General features: G+C 37.2%; 1 protein-coding gene and 1 non-coding gene across 2 annotated transcripts in view; both read right to left on the bottom strand.

The window, feature by feature from the left end:
• CCDC178 (coiled-coil domain containing 178) overlaps nt 1-21,489 on the bottom strand; it is a 115,044-nt gene that overhangs the window by 66,358 nt on the left and 27,197 nt on the right. Inside the window, exons 11-14 of the mRNA XM_035894957.1 lie at nt 12,527-12,710; nt 7,484-7,546; nt 3,552-3,713; nt 86-199 (exon numbers count right to left, since the gene is read on the bottom strand). Of these exons, the coding sequence (XP_035750850.1) occupies nt 86-199; nt 3,552-3,713; nt 7,484-7,546; nt 12,527-12,710 (523 nt within the window). The remainder of the gene's footprint in view (nt 1-85; nt 200-3,551; nt 3,714-7,483; nt 7,547-12,526; nt 12,711-21,489) is intronic.
• Nucleotides 15,684-15,754, bottom strand: TRNAG-CCC. The gene has a single exon. It is a non-coding gene; the product is annotated as a tRNA-Gly (tRNA).

Consider the following 21,489-nt stretch of genomic DNA (forward strand, 5'->3'; position numbering starts at 1 on the left):
TCCAAGGCAACTGTGTAGAAATGACAGCCTAACCTTTGAGATTAACCATAGCTCAGAAAAGCCATACAAGCATTAAATTATTCACCTGTATGTCGTTTAATTGTTGCTGCATGATACTTCTTTTTTGTTCCAGTTCTCGTTCAGTTTGTTTCTGCTGTTTATCTAGCTCTTGTACTCTCTGATCCAAATAGGAGAGCTTCTGGAGAGTTTATGCATAAACAGATGTGTTAGTATTCAAAAGTTGTCCTACATTCTATAGAAATCAGAAAACATATTAGCATTAAATACTTTAACAGTTACCACTCTTAAGCTTATTTTTGTTTCCTCTTCCATGCCCATTTTTCCATCATGTAGGTTTATATACTCTATGCTTTGAATGAAAACATGCACATTTAAAACAGAAAATATCTCTACTACTTCATATAGTGTTTATCATCTCACAGCAAAATATCTCTGCTTACTCTGCTCCCCATGTTTCTTTACTTTCTTTCTGCCAAGAAAGTTACAAATAAAGTTCTGAAATCAATATGTATTTGGAATAGCTTCCTTAGAATTTGTATAAAGAGCAAAATAAATGTTTATTACTCATTATCACTAACTCATGGAAAAAAAAGCTAAGGACAGCTAACAAGAGGAGGAAGAAGAAAGAAATTAAAATATTGGGATATCTCATTTTCATATTTTTTCATTAATCCATTCCATTATTAATTAGCACCTCAAGAAAAACAGTTCTTGTCTATTGCATTAATTTCATTTGCATCATTAGTGTGAGCACCAAATATTAAATGACAGAAATTATTATTAATACACAATAAGGAAAATTTTACATTACTAAATATGATTATATAAATTGTATAATAGTTATCTTACTCAAAGATTTAAATTCCATTTAGACTATATAACAAAGAATATGAAAATAGGTATTAATATTTCCATTCTGAAACAGTAATTTAAACTTTTAATCAATAAGAAAGTTCTTCCTTGAAATTACCTGTATCTTTCATATATCAGTCATATACAAATCTGCTTGTGCAAACTCTGTTTCCAAGCTTTTAAAACAGAAGCAAATACACAGCTATAGACCATGATGTATAACTTACACCACACCTCTCTAGGTTTCCAGGAAACTAATGATGTGATCTTTGTCACATTGTTTCTACTTAGTTTTAGTTGGGGAAGGGCTAACAACATTAGTCACTGTCATTAATGCGTTGTTTTGAAAATAGTATTAGCTATTAGAGGAATCTTTTTTTTTTAATTTTTCAATTTGACTTATTAAACCTGCATCAAAAATAAACTATCACATAATCCATTATCCAAACTCAAATTATTCAACATCCTCCATCTCTCTTCCAAAAATGGTGAAGAATTGCTACATGCAGACTATGTCAAGAACCTTCCAAATAGAATAATGCTAAAAATCTGGAGAAGACAATCTCCTGTGACAAGCTATTTACTAGTAGTTGTACTATAAACCTACAGACTGATTCTGCAACAAAAACTTCTCGCTGAGGCAGCAGAAATTCTGGGCTTTGAGTGAAAATAAAAAATCCTGTATCTAAACTGAATGGGCTCTAAAGATGTTGATCTTACTTGATGGTGAGAATCTTCCATAACAGGAATATGGTTTATTGAAAACTCCTAGCTTTAGTTCTGGACATAAACCATCAAGAACTAGTTTTGTTTCCTATTGATTTGGAAACAAAAGTGAATGCATTTTCTTTTCCTTCTCTGGCAGTAAGGTCCAGTGAAAATGCCCTCCTCCTTCACAGACACTTAAGAAATAATTACTTCTTTCACATTGATTACTGTATTTTCAATTCAGGTCCCTAAGACACTTATTTCCTTTGCCAAAAAATGGGAAGCTTCAAGTACCTTTCCTAGATTGTAAAACTCCTCATTACAGTGACCAGTGCATGCCCACCTATTTATACACTGTGGGGCAGCTCATGTTTAGAAGGACTTGTTTGCAAAGATTTGCACATATTTCATGGTGGCATAGAGAACAAAGGCTTTGAGTAGTAGGCAAAGCTTCATTTAAGTGTAATGATAGAAGGACAGCCCCCAGTTTCAGTGTTGCTGATTTGTACAATGACCACTGTGAAAGCCAAACTCTGTTTTACTCATGATAGAAGAATGAGAACAACTGAATTTTTTCCTATGTTTCCAGTTGTTTTCAGAGCCATTTTCCAAAAGAAGAAAAGGAATAGAACCTGCTCCAGAAACAGGTCTACAAAAAGGGCAAAGCAAAGGTATGGAAATGCTTCTAATTAAAAAAAAAAATCTGTGAACAAATTACATTCCAAACAATTCTGCAAAAGAAAGACTGAATGGTTTTCTTTGAGGGTTTTGCTTCAATGTAACATACAGACATTACATCTTGCACTAAACTAGGCCTCAGATTTTGAATATTTCCACATCATTTCAGAACAGTAAGGTCTGTTTCTACAGATGTTTGTTGAGGTGGCAGGGGGACATAAAACTATCAGCATCATTTAAGGAAATGATCGTTCACCCAGTTAAGGTCTCACGTTTGTAGGCCTACTAGTGAACTCATCTACTTACTATCAGGTATTTTTGAACAGCATCCATCATTGTAATACCTTGTTTCAAACAGTAGTTTATTCAGATAACATCCACTTTGTACTTTGCTCTCTATTACCACTGTTGCAGCACTCCATATAAGCAAAGCTTTCAAAGATCTAAAAGATCACCAGATCAGAAAGAGGAAAGTATAATAATGAAAGAAATGTTTCTCAGTCATACAAGTTTAGTTAGTATTCCTGTTACTCTTTTGAGCAGGTCTGGACAAAAGGTTATTTCTCTGAAAATTTTCCCAAGGTTTTAACCTCAGGGAAGGTTAACATCACTAGTATACTATGCAAATATGGGGAACAGGCTACTAGGTCATCACTGGACAAATGGAGGAAAATGGCTCTTTGGCCATACCTTCAACAGAATAGAGGGGTCAGCCAAAAGATGTCGCACTATAACGGTAGGAATGCTCTACAAAAAGCAAAAGAAATGCTTGGAAGAGAGTATTTAAGTCAATTCAAGTAGCTTGAGGGCCTGTTTTTAATCGAAAAATCTTCTGTTTATTTTTCTTATTATGCAAAACAGACATTTCAGGAGAGGAAAGCAAAACATTTTTATCAGTATCACCCATAAAGCAGGGAAGCAAAAAAGGTCTCCAGCATGCTATGGCTTGGGACATGCCATGGCTTGGGGCTTATACACTAGTTGCTCTCTTCAGGTTATAATTTGCTGTATAAGCAAAGAAGTACAAAGGAAACAAGCAAGTACTAAACAGTCCTCTCTTTTGTATGAAAACAAACCGCAGAAGTTAAGAGAGACAGATTTTTCTAATGCAGAAAGCCAGAAAGGTCAAAAATAAGGCTGGAATTATGTTGTGTTTTGTTTTGTTGTATCACAGCACAACTGCACAGCTGCAAAATCCAACTCTTCTGAGTTATGGACTTCTGTTTCCTCCTTATTTTTTTCTAATGACAAAAAAATATGCTACTGAGTGATCCAGAATCTATTGCTTTTACCTTATTTTTGTCTTTAAATATATCTTTATTTCTGTTAAATTTTGTTTCTAGATCAGTTATTTGTCTCTCAATCTCTTCTATCATCTTCATATCTTCCACTCTTTTCTTGAGTTTCTCTTTTCGCTTTTCATCTAGCTCATCATATATTGCTTTAATCCTGGCCTGTTTATTAAAATACACAGAGAATTAGCTTTCAGTATTTCAAAAGTAGTAGAACATGAAAAATCCAGATCTGAAAGAACATTTATACTCTTAAATAAACACCATGAATAGACCAAAAATTAACAAATACATCATAAGGTGATTAAAAATGTCTTCAAAATGAAGAAGTTGGCCATTAAGTCAGTATACATTAGAAGCATTTGAATAGGAAAAGCTAAATAGCCAGCAGAACTGGCAAACACAAATACAGCAGAATAATCAGCAAAAAATATTAGGAAATGTAAAAATCACATTGAAGCAGAAGAATTTACAGTACTATTTAAGAAAATAGTAGAAAAAAAAGGTAAAAGAAGAATTCACGTTCTAAATATTAACGTCAAGAGTGAAAATATTTTTCTGATGAGAAACATAATCACCATAGGCATGTTCCTAGATTAAAAAAAAAAAGAAGGGAGTGAAAAAAAGAGAAGGAAAACACTGCAGAGTGAAAAGGAACAAAAACTTTGCAAAATAAATGTACACTCTTCAAGTTTGGGAAACACAAATCCAGCATACATCCACTCCAAACTTCTCCCCTCTACCCAAAGAAATAAAGAAAGAGAAGGGCAGAGAAATATTATGTACCAGCAGCTGTGTTCTTCAGAATGGGCAGGTCTTACATAAACTTACAATTTCTAATATCCCAAATTCACCATCACTTGAACACAAATAATAACTCCTGTGTAGCAAAGAATGAATACACAACATCTGATATTGAAAGAGATATATACATACATACACACATTTATATATATTTAAAGTGGAACACAGCTGGCAACATTTTGAATTCCTTTCAGCTGTAGAAGCAGAGTGAAATAAACCAAGAAAATTATGGGAAAGAGGGCACAAAATGACCATACATATGACTTACTCTTTTCAAAGTATTATGCTAGGTGGTAAATAACTCTTTTTTCTAGTTTTAAATCATAGCCTACAAACATAGTTATCCTTACCAGGATTGTTTCAAGTAGTAAATGCAGCATAATTTCTAGATTACTATAGAACGGCACAATGTCAGGTGAAGTTATGGATAATGTTCCAGCTGACAATATAGTTGGTAGGTGGAATGGACAAGCTTCCCAGAAAACCACTAGCATTTCTGGAGCTCTGTTGCTTTATATTCTGATGGTAGTAGGAGATTCCCTTTGGCTGTCTTAGAAGCGAGTCTCATCTAAACTGCTATGCACTTTGACAGTCACTAGTTAATGATAGCTTTTGCACTTTCAACAGTCTTTGATATCATCATTACATGTTGTCCTGTTAGTAAGAAAAAACCTCTTGACAGGAAGGATATGAAGGTTGTCTAACCCAGAGAAATGAGGCTTTGGAAGCAAAACAGAAAAAATAGGTTTAGTTGAAACAGAACTTTAAAACACCTTAAAAGAAGTATAAGATGCATCCCAAGAACCTCTTTATCCTGAAAAAAACAGGAACTATAATGAAAAAGGAAGTTCTGAGCACAGCATTTACTTCCCATTAGGAAAGCATTCTTTTGTTTCTGTCTGTGAAAGGAAAGAAGTAGGCTAAAATTGCCACTGAGGTCCTTTACCAAGAATCAGGAGAAAGAAAGGAGATTTTTAGTTTCAATGAATAATCAAAAAGGATCAGTACCAAATACCAAAAAGGGAGGAGGAAGTTTGGAAGCACCAAATCAAGCCTGTCATGCTGCGGCAGTTAGGCCCAGAAACATTCCCTTCAGCCTTCTCTGAAGCAAAGCGTGAGAATCAGAGGGAAGTTGTGCATCAACCACAATTGCATGTGATGGAGACCTTGTGCACCACCATTTAGATGAGGAGCATCCAAAGCTTTCTGCTAATGTCTGGTACAAACAGGAACTGCAAGATCTCTCTAAGGACTTGTCTTTCTAGAAATGGGAGACGTAGATATCAGATTCTGCTACTCACCACTTGCGCAGTTCAAAGTCACAGAATGGAAGAGAACAACAAGCTTTGCAACAAAAGCAAAATGGAGATTGTGAATGTCCAGAAGCAAATTTAAAAGGTTCAGACCTCTCTCTTTCTCTCTCTCTCTCAAAAAAAGGAACACAAAACTCAGCAGGATTTCTGGTCATCACAGTAGATCCATCATTCAATTATAAAGAAAAATAGCCTCTAATACCTCTCAGAGTAAATCTCTCCTATCTAAGATTATTGCCAAAGGAGCCAAGGGGGGTTTCTGACTCAAGGACTTGCAATAAAAGACTGCAATGCCTCCCTCCAGTTTTGGCTATGTTCTTTCAATCCCACATGATGTCGGATCGGCATTCAACATCAGAACACTCACAGCATGTGAGCATCCTTCATCTCAGGATGAGCAGGAAGGAGCAATGGAGCCAAAAAATCCTCTATCTCATAATTGTGAGGATGGGAGCATTGACAGTAGAATTATTTTTCCCAGAGGTATTACATGGCTCCATCAGAAAGAAGAGATGTATCTCAATGGCACTCACCAACTATGAAAGGGCTCTCAGGATGGGTTGGTTATACACTGGTGTGCTAATGATGCATCACAGGAGACCTTTTCCAGTTATGGGAGGGATCTTGAATGAGAAGAAAGTAATTAATTGTACTGTTTATCTGGTATCAAGTTTTATCTAAGAAGAAGGCAACACTTTTACTTCTTGCAAGGGACCTGGTTCAGCCAGTAGTGGCTCAAGGTTGGTGCAGCCCTTATCATTGTATCCCATCTCCTCACAGCATGTGCCCAACAACAGCAACGTGAAATCTATTACTTGCCTTTATCTTACAGACAGGCACCACTAACAGCAATGTCAGTAACAACAGCCAGTTCAGCAGCTGCTGATTTTGCCAGGTCTTCTGTATCATAAAGGTCTCTGTGTTACTGGACTGAAACTTTAAAGGATGCATTGGTTTTCTGGCATCATAGGGAATGAAGGAGTGATCTCTGGAAAGCCGCAGCTTAGACAGAAGCCAGAGCTTGGTTCTGACAACCCCACTTTAAAGCCTCCTATCTGTTGCTGGTGACACTGAATGCAGAGATTAAGGACTTAATCAGAAAATAGTCCTGGAGCTTCCACGCAGTGTTTTGCTTGAGGCTTTAAGACCTGGTAGTTATTACAGCAGTTGAATATGACCATTACCCATGCTCTTGCAGAAGATAGACGATGGAATCCATCTGCCAAAGACAGATATAGATGGAATACCGCTTTTGGTGATGCCAAACTTGGGATTTCAGTCAGAGAATCTGAAGAAACATCAACACTTGCCTGAGATTGTTGAGAAGCATCACTAACGTCCAAAAGAAAACAGCTACATTTGACAATTGAAAAAGGGACAGACACCGAAGTGTGTTATGTGAGTTTAGAAGTTAACACCAGGAGAAAATAAATGGTGTTACGGCCACCCTATTTGACGTATGCATGCATAAATATAAGGTATGGTAAGGGTCTGATTGCACTTTCTACAGAAACTGAAGTAAGAAAGATATACAAATTCAAATTATAATGTCACTTTATTACTAAAGGGTTTTTTATCTTTTAAAGCAAACTGGAGATTATTGTGAATAACAGGGATACAACTAAAGTGTTTCATGTTTTCATGAGTATTTAAATTTTCCTAGTTGTCAAACAGCAGGCATCATTACTTAGCAAAACCCATTAGCCTTCTATGTGAGTTGGTCACAAGGTATTCAAAGTTAATTCATAGTAGGAAGTAAAAAGAAGGTAGAAGAATAATTTAGATTTGAAGTAAAATGGTTGCTGTCATATTTACCTGAGTCACTTTCCGAGCTCCTTTTTGATCTTGAATTTCTTTTTTAAGATTCCACTCTGAATTCTTAGGGAAAAAAAAAAAAAAGCCATATGTAATGCATACAAAAACAAGTTAATGGACAACAACAATGAAAATTTAACACTAACATCACGGTACAGATGAGCATAGCTTTTAAGTTTTTTCTCAACTATCATTAAACTATATTAAAAAAGGAAATTACAACAGACTCTCAGGCACAAGAAGGAAATAAATAAATACCATACTATAAGAAAAGCAACCCTATTTTCTAGATTTAATGCACTTTTTTGGTAGCTTAAAATAATTAAATATACAAAGAATCTGAGCTAGCTTACCTAAATGGATATTGAACATCAAACGTTCAAATTTTAAAAATCCCAGTGCCTTCTACATTTTATATGATGAGACTTCTTTGTAATTTCTAGTAAAAATATGAACATGTTTTAGCCCTTTCTTATATGACTCTCCTACTCATATCACTTCTCGGATAACGGTTACATAGCACATTACCATAATTTGCACCTTGAAAACCTCTAATTTAATGTGTGTCAGATTAACGGACCATCATAACTATACCTGATACAACCTAAGACAAACCCTAATTAGTGCTTTCTGTTTTCTTTTTAAGGGAATTTAGGAAGTGGAAAACCAATTACTTAAGCAAAACTAGGCATAACATGGCTAAAAGTAAAGTAAGAAACAGACTCAATCAATTCTATTATTGAAATGTATTTATTCAAGATGTTTTATTCACATCCACTTTGGAAGTGCATATGCTATCAGCACTTGGAGAGAGAGGTTCCTGCATAAGTAGGTCATAAACATCTCCCAGATGCCACATACATACAAAAATACAAAAACAGGTGTCAAATACCCCCATAAATTCTCAAACCCCAAATCCCAAAGATTATTAGAAAATTCAAGGAAATAGAAGCGATGGAGAATAGTGTTCATGTGGAAAACACATTCCATAATCAGTGAGTAAAAGCCTTTTTTTCCATATGAAAGTTTATACATCTGCTCCACGGATAACTCTAAGGAACAACTCGCGCCCATGGCCCTGCCCTCCCTCTCACACGTCCTTACCCGCATACGCATACAGTCTATTTGAATCCAAATCTCTGAGTTTGTTAGACAACCTGTGGCATCTGGACTACTCTCCAAAATGCAGCAACATTTTGAACAACTAATGATAATACTTGGTGATTGCATGAATGTATTTTTCACTTTATTAAGTAGGCCAAGGATACAGTTTAACTGGTGGTTACAGACAGACACTTTTTTCAGACACACCAGGAGGTAATTGCTCTCGCAGAATACCAGCAGAGACCAGGCAGTCAGCTATAAGTTGGACCTTCATTTATATGAACATCTTCAAAATACACCACTATTCAACTGTTGCTTAGGTAGAGAGGTATCTTAGCTTCTGTGCACTGCATTCACACTAACTTTTACCTTGCAAATAGCTCTTGCAACCGGTCACCTTCCCTGTGTACATTTTCATGTGCATATGCATGCTTTAAATTATTATAAACACAATGCTTTTGCCAATTTATGGTAACTAAGAATAAATATAGCAATATTAACTGAAAGCTGTTGACAGAATGGTCATTCTGCAAGTGGTAGGAATGGAGGTATTCCTTAACAAGGTCACTGAAGCAACTTGAGTGTGCTGGAAAGCCATCACTGAAGGCATGACCACTAGTAATGGGTTCATGTAGGAGTTAAATGGTGCCAACAAGTAAACCAGAATAACTACAGAATGAAATTCTGTCTCGAATCTTAAATGCTTAGCTTTGAGATACATTTCTGGCTGACTACATGCCCAGGACGCTAACACTATGACTTGAGAAGAGAGCTTAAGGAACAACGAAATACAAAAAGTAACACTGTAGTCAAATTTAAAAAAAAGATTTTTTTAATAAAAATCAGAGGGTTTTATTAAAAACTTCATGAGGGACAGCTAAAAGAGTAAAATACTTGCCAGTCAGACAGAGATTACTTACAGATATGATACTTGGAGGCTCAAAGCACATGGAAGCCAAGTTTTGACTGACACTTTGGAAATAGCAAAAAGAAAATCAATGCCACTAAACAGAAGGAAAGCTATTAACAGCAAGACAAAAAAGTTGAAATTATGTCTAAAAAAGGAAAACAGAAAAGATCCTGAACTTTGCCTATTTAAATCTTAAAATACCATCATGCAAGCTAAATAAGAGTTTTTAGAAAAATCTGCAAGGGATATAAAACAAGTCCTTTTCCAAACACATCTGATCAGAAGCCTGCTAGAGACAACGATAACAGATGATAAGAAGCACTTTAAAGACAGACTTACCATGAAGCGCACAGAAAACAGAATATGATAGGGAAAAAGTGCTCAAATTCCAAAACAAATAAAACCTTCAAAGCCCTAAGAAGCAAATTCATTATAGGAATTATGATGAAAAAAAGAATTAGCTGACACATGGAAAATTTGATGCATAGGAAAGGACTCAGCATGACTGGGAAGCAGGGCCTCAAAATTCATAGGTTTTGTGAAGGATTTAAGAAGTATGTGGAGAAGAGCTATCTGGGTGATACAGTCTACTTGGACTCCGACATGGTATTTGATAAAGTATTATTTCCCATGAGTTAAGGATAAAAGTCCTCACATGACTACATAATGAATTTAAAGACAGAAGACTTATAGTAGAAATCAATGATAAGTTTTCACAGCGGAAGTTACAGTGGGGTCCTACAAGTATCCATGCTGGATCCCGTGGTTTCCAATTTATTGAGAAACAACATGGCAATTGGGGGATTTCGTGGGATGACTTAGTAAAACAGCTGGATTTCTTATTTACAGAGGACAAAATTAAATGGAGATTAATGTATATTTGTACATTAGGACAAAGTCTTCATTTTTTATAATGCTGGACTCTGAGCTGTCTAGTAATCAAACAGGAACGAGATCATGAATATAATGCTCCACTGCATTTGAAAGAATAAATGTAATGTTAAAAACTGTTATGAAAGGAATAGAGAACAAAATAGAACTCATCGTTATACCCCTATATATGCCCAAGACGCGTCTGCATATTGCATACTCTATGCTCTTTCCCCATTATAACGGAACTGGAAAACAGAACTGGATGACGGGCATGGGACAGTTTCCATTTATTAAACAAGTTAATGGATTAGGAGTTTTCAGTTTGAAGAAGAGGAAGAACATGATAAAAGCCTACAAAGACATGTGTGACAGGTAGGAAGTGAATATGGAATGACTGACCAATACATTTTTGAAAGAAAGAACCAGGGCAATATATGAAAATAGTATGTGCTAGGCAGAAAATAAAGAAACTAAGTAATTTTTCACACAAGACATGACAAAGCTATTGATGTCCTTGCCAGAGAATGTTGTGGATGTCAAAAAACCAGAATGTGACTATAAAATTCATGGATGAAAAATTTGTCAATTCTACATTAATTTTTAATATTTAAAGGGAAAATATAAATTAAGACACACAAAAAACCAGGATGTAGGACAGCAAAGAAGCAAGGGCTGTGCCTAAATCCCTTCTAAAATCCTAATTTCTTAGACTAATATTTATTATCCCTTATATATTTAAACCATAAGAAGAATCATAGTAGATTCCCCTGACTGTACAGTTGAACATCCATTTGTGTAAATATTGCAGCACACAACACTGAGAATGTGGAGAAAATGGTGTTTGGCAAATTTATAAACAAACAAGACAGAAAAGTCACACAAATTTAGTATTAAAACATATGGCTTTTATAGCATAATATATCAAAAAAGACAACTTATAGGAAAAACTACGTGGTAAAAATTCAGATATTGTCAGGAATATGAATTTGATCCAAGAGAAGACAACCTGGCACTATGAAAGGCCTTAACAAACACAAAACTGACTCACTCCTATTCATTCTGAAAACAGCTCTGAAGTTCTCTAGCTCATGTTTTAATATTTTTTACCTTGGCTCTATAAGCTTATTAACTGGGTCTGTCTTAAATCACATCCAACAATTCCTCTTTTCTTTTCAGAAGCAGAGTCTGGTACTTGGACATACCTTTACCTTTCGTGAGCAGGTAGGTGAAAAGGAAGGCAGGAAGCATGTGGAGTGCCTAATATACCAATGCATACTATAACCAGGAAAATATTATTAATGTTCTTAATTTACTGATTACAAGTTAGAAAGTCCTAAAATTATTACAGAAAATAAAACTGTGAAAGCCTTTCCTTCCAGGCAATCTATAATTTATATACAGCAAAAGATCTCTAGTGAAGAATATGCAAAACACCATTTATATGTCCCTGGTATAAAAAGGGATTGATTGAAAATTTCCCGTATTGTTTTCTTCCTATATTTCTGAAGGCTGAATCTAACACTCCACAATAATACTGATCCTAAAAGCTGTATGCATACATACAATACTACTCATTAAGAATTACCTAAAGTGAAAAAACAGAAGTCTTGTAAGCCTTCATAGTCATGGCAAGGCCTCTATATAAGGATGAACTACAATTTCCATTCTAGATAACTAATGACATCCAAATGATAACTAAATAATTATTCTAATGTAGTATTTCATTTGCAATGATACCTTTAGCATCAAATAAAACTATATTGATCTATAAACTCTTCTAATAATTTAGTTACATAAAGAATGGGATTGTTATTTGTTAGTGTCCATTTTAAATCAGCTAGGAATAACAAAGTCTTTCTATGGTTGAGAATATGTAATGTATTAATTTTAGGTTTTTAACCTGCCATTACCTGTGACCATTTAGTAACTAATTTATCTTCTCTTCCAGGGACTACTGTTATTTGCTATTTTTCAAGTGTTTTAAAATACACAGTTAAAATCATAAGTTTTAATTTTTTTTTTTTTTAACATTAGGTTGCTTGCCCAATAATTCTCTGTTACAAAGATCATTATTTCATATATATATTTTCTACATTTATTTTTTTCTATTTTTATATTCTTCCACTCCAGAAAAAGAATTTAAATAAAGAATATACCTTGTAAGAGATTTTTTCTGCAGTTTTGTTCTTTTTTAAGTCCTCATACTTCGTTTTTTTTTCACTGTAGGACAACTCAGCACGACAGAGATCTTCATTTAGTCTTTCGATTTGCTGTTCAATCTTACACATGCTTTTGCAGATAGTTTCAACTTCTGACTGATACGCCTTCTTTTTTTTTGAACTGTTGAAATAAAAGCCAATTTTATATTTCTTTTTATAAAGTATACTAACTAAAATAAAAGTAAAACCCATTATTGAGTAAGTAAAGCTAAAACATTTTAAAATCAAAAGCAGTATTTTATCATCCTGCTATTTGATGCTGAAAACACCAAGGTCTTCTTCAAAATTTTAAAGTCTCTTTATTCTACTGTCTCCAAGGATAGAGAATCCACAACCTGCATCAGCAACCTGTGCTAGTGCTCAGTCACCCTCACAGTGAAAAAGTGTTTCCTGATGTTCATATGGAGCCTCCTGTATTTTGGTTTGTGCCCATTGCCTCTGGTCCTGTCACTAGGCACCATTGAAAAGAACCTGGCTCCATACATCTTCCCTTCAGATATTTATATACATATATTTAGATATGTATACAAAGGTATTTATTAAGATCACCCCTGAGCCTTCTCTTCTCCAGGCTGAACAGTTCTAGGTCTCTCAGCCTTTCCTTATAGGAGAGATGCTCCCATCCCTTCATCATCTTCATGGCCCTTTGTTGGACTCTCTCCAGTATGTCCATGTCGATGACTCTCTTGTACTGAGGAGTCCAGAACTGCACCCAGTACTCCAGGTGTGGCCTCACCAGTGCTGAGTAGAAAGGAAGGATCATCTCCCATGACCTGCAAGCAACATTCCTCCTAATTCAGCCCAAGATGCCATTGGCCTTCTTTGTGGCAAAGGCACATTGCTGGCTCATGTTCAACTTGGTGTCCTCCAGGGCCTTTTCTGCCAAGCCGTTTTCCAGCTGGGTGGCCCCCAGCATATATTGGTGCATGGAATTGTTCTTCCCCAGGTTCAGGACTGTGCACTCCTCCTTGTTGAGCTTCATGAGGTTCCTTTCCACCCATTCTCCACTCTGTTGAGGTCCCTCTGGATGGCAGCATGGCGTCCAGTGTACCAGCCACTCCTTCCAGTTTGGTGTCATCAGCAAACTTCCTGACGGTACACTTTGCCCCCATCATCCAGATCATTAACAAAGATGTTAAACAGGACTGGACCCAATATTGTCCCCTGGAGGCTAGTTACTGGCCTCCAACTAGTCTTTGTGCTGCTGAGCACTGCCCTCTGGGCTTGGCCATTCAGCCAGTTTTCAAGCCCTTTCACTGTCTGCTCACTGAGACCATGTATCAACAGCTTGTCTATGAGGATCTTAATGGGAAACTGTGTTGAAAGCCTCACTGAAATCCAGGTAGACAATATCCACTGCTCCCCCTCATCTACCAGGCCAGTCATTTCACCGTAGAAAGTTATCAACTGGGTCAAGTATGACTTCCCTTTGGTGAGTTCATGCTTACTACTCCTGATGACCTTCTTATCCTTGTGAAATGTGCCAGGAAAATGGTTTCCAGGATTAGCTGCTCATCACCTTCCCAGGGATTGAGGTGAGGCTGACTAGCCTGTAGTTCCTTGGGTCCTCCTTCTTGCCTTTCTTGAACAAAGGAGTGACATTTGCTTTCCTCCAGTCCTTGGGCACTTCTCCCAGTCGCTCAAAGATTATTTGAGAGTGGCCTCATAATGACATCAGCAAGCTCCCTCAGCACTCGTGGGTGCAACCTATAAGAGCCCATGAACTTATATATGTCCAGTTTGCTTAAGTATTCCCTGACCTGATTCCTCTTCCACCAAGGGTACACCTTCTTTACTCCAGCCTTTCCCCCGATCTCTGGGACCTGAGATTCCTGAAGGCTGGCTTTTGCTAGTAAAGACTGAAGCAAAGAAGGCATTCAGTATCTCAGCCTTTCCCATGTCCTGTGTCATCAGATAAAACCAAACTGAATCAAATACAAAAAACCTACATGTAAACATTGATATTAATTTGACTGCAGAATACAACCTCTGTATCATCAGAACCTAAGATTCTTCAATAGAATGTTTCTTTGTAGAAGAATGGGATCACTGAAAAATAAACTGTTTACTGCCACTGAGTATCTGCCAAATTAGAATGATAAACCTAAATGGCATTGTAAGGATCTTCACCAGACATACAACATTGTTCCTGATACTTAATCTGCAAACCCACAAAAGGTCAGCACTGATCGCACATTTCCTCATCTGAATTAGTGGCCAGAATATTTCTCTCAAAGATCAGCTCCTTTAATACAGGGTGTCATTGCTTAGTTAAAGGAAGAAAACATAATTTACCTTGCAAACCCCAAAGATTTCTAACTGCACAAGGACTAAACTTCAGGGATTACTTCATATACACACACACTCTCTCTCTCTCTCTGCACATTCCACTTTCAGTGCATGTGAACTGCTGGCTCCTAAATGTACAGTCTTACAGTCAGCAGTATCTTCTATACAGTCCTTGAAAAACCTGTAAAACAGTGCAAGCCCACAGCAACTTATTTTCCCTTCCCAAAATCCAAGTAACACAGAAGCACAAAGCAAGAGGACAGAAAACATTGCCTATATGCACCTTGATGAGCTATACCTAACATATACCATGTATATGTATCACAATTGCTCTTTCTCTATTAAGAGATTGTCCATAGCTAGACTCAGTTTACTGTGATTCACAAGCAGTTGACCAATCTGATGGAGAAAGGAACTCAATCCCAATAGAATCTTTCCAAAATGCAAAGTATGACCTCGACGCTCGCAGTTGACCAATCTGATGGAGAAAGAAACTCAATCCCAATAGAACTGAAACTGCCATAGGATCTTTCCAAAATGCAAAGTATGACCTCGACGCTTCAGCAATGCCACACACCTGTTTAAGACCCTGTGTTTAGAGTCATGACTGACTAATTTACACAAATTCACATACAAGCATTTTTCAAAGATACTGCAGGATGTGTAATAGCCCCTACCAAAATACTCAGCTGTACCTGAAACTGCCAGCGGTGTAACCACAGATTTTTGAGGCAGCCAAGAACGACCTGAGTATTTAGAAATTCTAGGGCTGTAGCTGCACAGCATGGGATAAGGTGAATTTTCCTGCACCAGCCGGGAATCGAACCCGGGTCGCAAGAATGGGAATCTTGCATGATACCACTACACCACTGGTGCTTCCCTACTGCCTTTGTGTAATCCAATCACCCTAGGTTACCCCAGGGTGCAAAGTGCTGCATAGTCAATTGATTTAGACAGTCCTTAAATACAAAAGATTCCTAGCCCTTTTTTTCAGTTGCCAGGACAAACAAATCTTGCATGGATCTAAAAGATCTTGTTCCCTGTGAATTAAAACACCGGAGATGACCAAGATCTACTACAAGCACGTTAGGAAAAATATAGCCAAGAGTACAGATGTCATGAGACCAAATCTTCCCTAGATTATAATGATCAAAGATGATAACAAGAAAGAGCAACAGAGATTTTTTGGCTGAAGGGAGGCAATATGAAAGCAGACATACTCTGGTACTTCCAAGTCTAAGACCATTCAGTTAGGAGCCATCTCATTAAACATAATAGTTCTATTCTTTAAACTTCCACAGGTCTGTCTCTATCACATACACTGATCACACTTTCCTGCACACCAGTGAGGTTAGCAATGAGGTAGATAGAGACGAACAACACCAACGTGAGTAGTAACCAGGGCTGTGACATAACCACAACTATGAGAGTTATAACTAAGTAGATTACCAGTTACAGACAGACTGATGAATGAAGGTCAAGAAACTAATGCTATGAAGAATCAATGGCAAATGAGGAATTTGTGAAGGTACACTATGTGATGCCTTGAGAGCAAAGATCACATACTTAGATGGGGTCAGAAGTACTTACAATACTCCACCCAGCAAAGAGAGGTTCAAGGATATTCTGACTACCAGATGAAACTTCAGTTATAAATCTGCCCCTGAACAAATCATTTCCATACACTTTTGGTAATGGTTTCTGGTTAGTTATTACAGAGTCTCTGAATCATATAGTCTCTGATAATACTGATTTGAGCTATTCAGACCACAACCACACCACTTTCAAAACAGAAAGTTTTTCTACAAGTGGTCTTGTAACCTGATTCTGAAACAGGTCTCATTACTTACTGCATCAGATGACTTAATTTTGCAGATTCCACATGTAGAAGACTTACAAATCACATATTTCATGACACATGCAGTTCTCCTAATAAAGCACTTTTAGTATTTCCGTATGCCCCGTAACATCCTCATATGAACAATACTTACAGTAGACTATGTAGGAAAAAGAATTACCTACCAGAAACAAATTACCTGAAGAAAGTAACACATATGCTAAAATACTCACAAAAGGTCACGGGGCAACTAACAACTCACTTTCCCTAAGGAAGTTCTGAAACAGCCAACACTGGAAACCCTAAAAGAGTATTCACCTGATTGTTTCTTAAAATGGGTGTAAGTGTAGCTAATCTTTTTGGGAAGGTAGTGACTAAATGGCTTCACAAACACTTTCCAAAATTTCTATGATTATAAAAATACTTAAATATCAAAATACCAAAGCCAAAAGAGCAATTCATCTGAACAGTGAAGAGTAAGCAGATCTGTGGTGAAGCTGGAAAGAAATTAAAGGAACCAAACAATAACTGTTCCACTCTGATTTCCTATACCTTTCATGTGAAGCAAAATTTTTTTGATGCATACAAGGCTACTGATGACTCTAGAGGTCAAAACACTTTAAACATGGATGCAAGAGGAACATAAATATTCCAACCAGAAAAGCAAGTAGACTACAGATGAAAGAACTATGGTTCTTTGATGCATGTGTTCCATACTGCACTCCATGTACATTGAAAATTTTACCACAGCTTCTTCAGCTTATTCAGGAACTCTGTCCCCATTTGAGAAGCACGGCAAGTTTTTTATTTTTCAAAAAAAAATTTCATATGTTCATTAACTGTGCATAGTGTGTGGACTTGAGATTTTTTGATCTAATAGTATCTGTAAGGTATACTCAGGCATTACATATCAGGTCAAATGCACTGTTTTTCCTCAGCTTCTTTCATCCAAGATACTTAACATACTATGAAGGAAAGGCAACACAGATGGGGGGTGAATGTTCATATGGACAACAAATCCCAAAGTATTCCAGTAATTGGAACTTTTTTCCTCACCCAAATACTTGTTTGCAAAAACTTTGCATTTTAGATCCTTCTAAGCTCAATCACAAGTTACTTGGAGGTAAGTCTTGGAATACTTTGGGAAAAAAATTACTTCAGGATCATTTTGCCAAAGGCAACACTATTTCTGGATGCCTCTGCATCAGTGTGTGTGAAGATGTCCTCATCAATGCCATCAATAAAATTTGAAGTACACTTCTGATTATAAAAAGCAGGCCCGCTTCAATGGTCTCGTAGAAGATACTAAGAGAATATGATATCCATTTTAGACAATGTAGGAGATGGAAATCTCTCTCTCTCATATCAAGAAAAAACACAGGAACTTTTTGAAATTGCTAATTGTCTGTAAGTAGAGGTAAGGATTTTACATTTAAAGACAGGAAGATGGCTATACGCTGGATTAAAAAAACTTGTAAACCATCCGCCTGGTTCATGCAATAAGGTAATTTGAGAAAAAAAATACAGTATAAAGGGGACCACCTAACACACTATGGATGTCTTTCCCTGCTTTAAGAGAAACAGTACTCAAGAAGATTCAGTAGTGAACAAGTCAGACATGGATTAAATGGTGTCCCCGTCATGGTCATGTGCAATAACTTTAAGTATCTCTATGAAATGGGATCCTTAGTAACAGAAAACACCTTCCCTAATTTCTTTAGGCCTGTGTAATGGAAAAGCAGAAAAGAGATTTCAGTGGGCTGGGGATGGGAAGAGACTACCACAAAGTGAAAATAAAGGAGCTGACTAGCAAACAAACCCCCTTCAAATCTAGTAAGAAAATTAATATTATAAGAACATAAAAATCTGTGACCTTTCTCACCACTTAGTCCATGTTGCTAAATACGTATTAACAAAGAAATAAATTACTAAAAAATAGTAAGATTAAACTAGTGAGAAGTAATTAGGAACAGGATAGTGAGAAAAAAAAACAGCCAGCAGATTCTCGTCAAGTTCAATGTAAGTGTAAAAAGAGAGCTGCAGTCTTGACAAAGGCAAGACATTGGTAACAAAACTGTTTCAGACAGGAGGGGATAGTGAGATGTTAATGGCCATCCCAATCTTACTTTGAGGATAATTTTGAGCAGCAGTGAAGTTCAGAATAGGTACATAATTCACTGGACAGGTTTACTGGGTCTGGCTCAGATAGAGCTAACTTCCTTTATAGCAGCCCATATGGTGCTGTGTTTTGAATTAGCGGCCAAAACAGTGTTGGTAACACAACAGTGTTTCGGCTACTGCTGAACAAAGTTTACACTTTCTCTTTTTTCCACTGTGCCCCCCCACCAGCAAGTAGGCTGGCGGTCGACAAGAAGTTGGGAAGGGACACAGCAAGGACAGCTGACCCAAACTGGCCAGAGGAATATTCCATACCGTTGAATGTCATGTTCAGCAATAAACCTGGAGTAGGGGAAGAAGGAGGTGGGGGTTTTTTGACTTCCAAGGTGGCCATTGCTCAGAGACTGGCTGGGCATTGACCTGCTTGTGGGAGGTGGTGAGTGATTACTTTCGCATCCCTTAGGTGTTGTGGTTTCCCTCCCATGCCCCTATTAATGTCTTTACCTCGAGCCATGATTTTTTTAGATTTTGCTCTTCCTATTCCCTCCCTCACAATGCTGGGGGTGGAGGCTGGGGTCAACCCACCAGTCTTTTCTGAGACACAACATGGGGATTCAAGAGGGGTGCAAGATAATGACATATTTTATCAGAGTGTACTAGACTGAATTTTTAGCTTTTTAGCAGTTGATTGGTAGGTCTTGATAATGACTTCTTTCAGCTTTTGCTGTCTGGTGTATTGTTTTGTTTTGCCTGAGAGATGTATGATAAAAGCAGTGGCCTTGAGCCTAGTCTGGTATTCGATCCATGCATTGCTGCCATCCCAGTATTCTGGGAACCATCTCTTGGAGACAATCAGCAATTAGACCTTCCCTCTCCTTAGGCAACCTGCTGACCCTGAGTCCCCAGGGATCACCATATAAATGCCAGCCTTAGTATGAACCCCCACTTGGCAGAGTACACTGCAGCCTAGAACTCCTGGGCTCAAGCAGTCTGGCAATCTCCACTTCCTGAGCAGCTCAGCTTGTCTTTGGAGCAAGACATCTGGTGATAACTATAGCAACTCAAGGCAAAAGGGTTACTTTGGCAAGACACAGACCTTGAAAATGGCAAAAAACACCCCACAGCTTGATGTAACTTGTTCGTATCTTCAGTAAAATTAGAGAACGTACAATGCCAGACGTCTCAATTACAGGGACAGGTTGTTTCACAGAAAGGGGAGAGAATACCATGTCTCTAGTTTGCTGATCTACACCGTCAATATTGTTATTATCCACCGTTACATCAATGTGGTCACCAAGGATATGAGTTTCGGAGCACTGATGATCAAACTTTGCTCTCTGGGAGATAGTATCCTGTGCTTTTGAGTTACCTAGCAGAGCTACATCTGTTAGGATCATCTTGGATTGCAAAGATGTACACAGATGCTCCAAGGATTTTGTGTCTTCTGACAATCTCATTACAGGGTTAATTTTCACGTTTCCTCAAGTGGCACATGGAAAGTGATCAACTTACGGATTTCATGTGCAGAATCTAACAGAAGGTATCATATATTCTGTTATCTGTTATGAGTCCACATGACTCCAACATGGCTCAAATAAACTCCAGAATTTGCACAGGATATAGATGGGACAACTGATGGTTTACCAGCTATCCAGAGAACAAAAAAGAGCTAGGAGAATTTGGACAAGGTGACGATCTTCTTCTCTGAAAATCTTAATAGCCATTTATCCAGATACAGATGGCACTTGTTACCCTTTGCAACAACCTTGGTGAAGGCCTTGAAGGTGTGAGAACACCACATCACAGAACTGTATTGGAAGTGGTCCCAACAGACAGAATATGCATGTGTTATTGCATTGTACAATCAGGTATCTTTAAAAATAAATTACATTAGTGTACTGAAGTTTGAGAGATGAGAACCACTCCTACTCAAGGAATCTCCAATAAAACCTAGAGTCACCATCTGAACTATCAGCTGCACATGGAGGTCTGAAGCAAGGTACCTTTTTTGTAGCTGCTATATTCTGAACCAAAGAGGAAAATTTCTTCACTTTTTCCAGACTGGGAACTGGTTGTAGCTTTCAAAGCAAGAAAAGAAGTTACTCATTGCTAAAGCAAATTCTTATAAACAAGGGCTGAGAGAAGAGAGCGTACCAAACAGACATGAAAATCTTCACATTGTATCCAGGATCCCATTGTTTATGATAAGGTTTTTCTATGTATGATTGAAGCACTCAGTTTGAAAAAGAAAGAAGAGAAAATTCACAATGTCCAGCTACACTTACAAAAATGCTACTCTTGTTAAAATATATGACACAATGAAAGATAAAGGTTGCTCATCTTGTTGAAATTCTACCTCTTCCTCTGAAGACAGGTAGTTGCAGGTGAAACATTACCTCTGATAAACAAAACTGAAATGCTCAAGAAAACACTCTGAGAATAAAGTTTACTTGGGAGTAAGTAAAGGAACGTCACATTTCATCTGTTTATTTTTTGCATTATGAGATGATGCCCACACAGTGGTTAAGTCTTCAGAAGAAGACTGCAGATCTCATGGCACAAGCCAAACGTTTACAGATCAGTGGAAGTAGTCAGTTAAAACTTCCATAAGGCAGAAGAAAAATAATATCTTGAATCCATTCCCAAGCTTCAGAAA

This window comes from Egretta garzetta, unplaced genomic scaffold, assembly GCF_000687185.1.
Source record: "Egretta garzetta isolate BGI_Z169 unplaced genomic scaffold, ASM68718v1 scaffold35, whole genome shotgun sequence".
Lineage (NCBI taxonomy): Eukaryota > Metazoa > Chordata > Aves > Pelecaniformes > Ardeidae > Egretta > Egretta garzetta.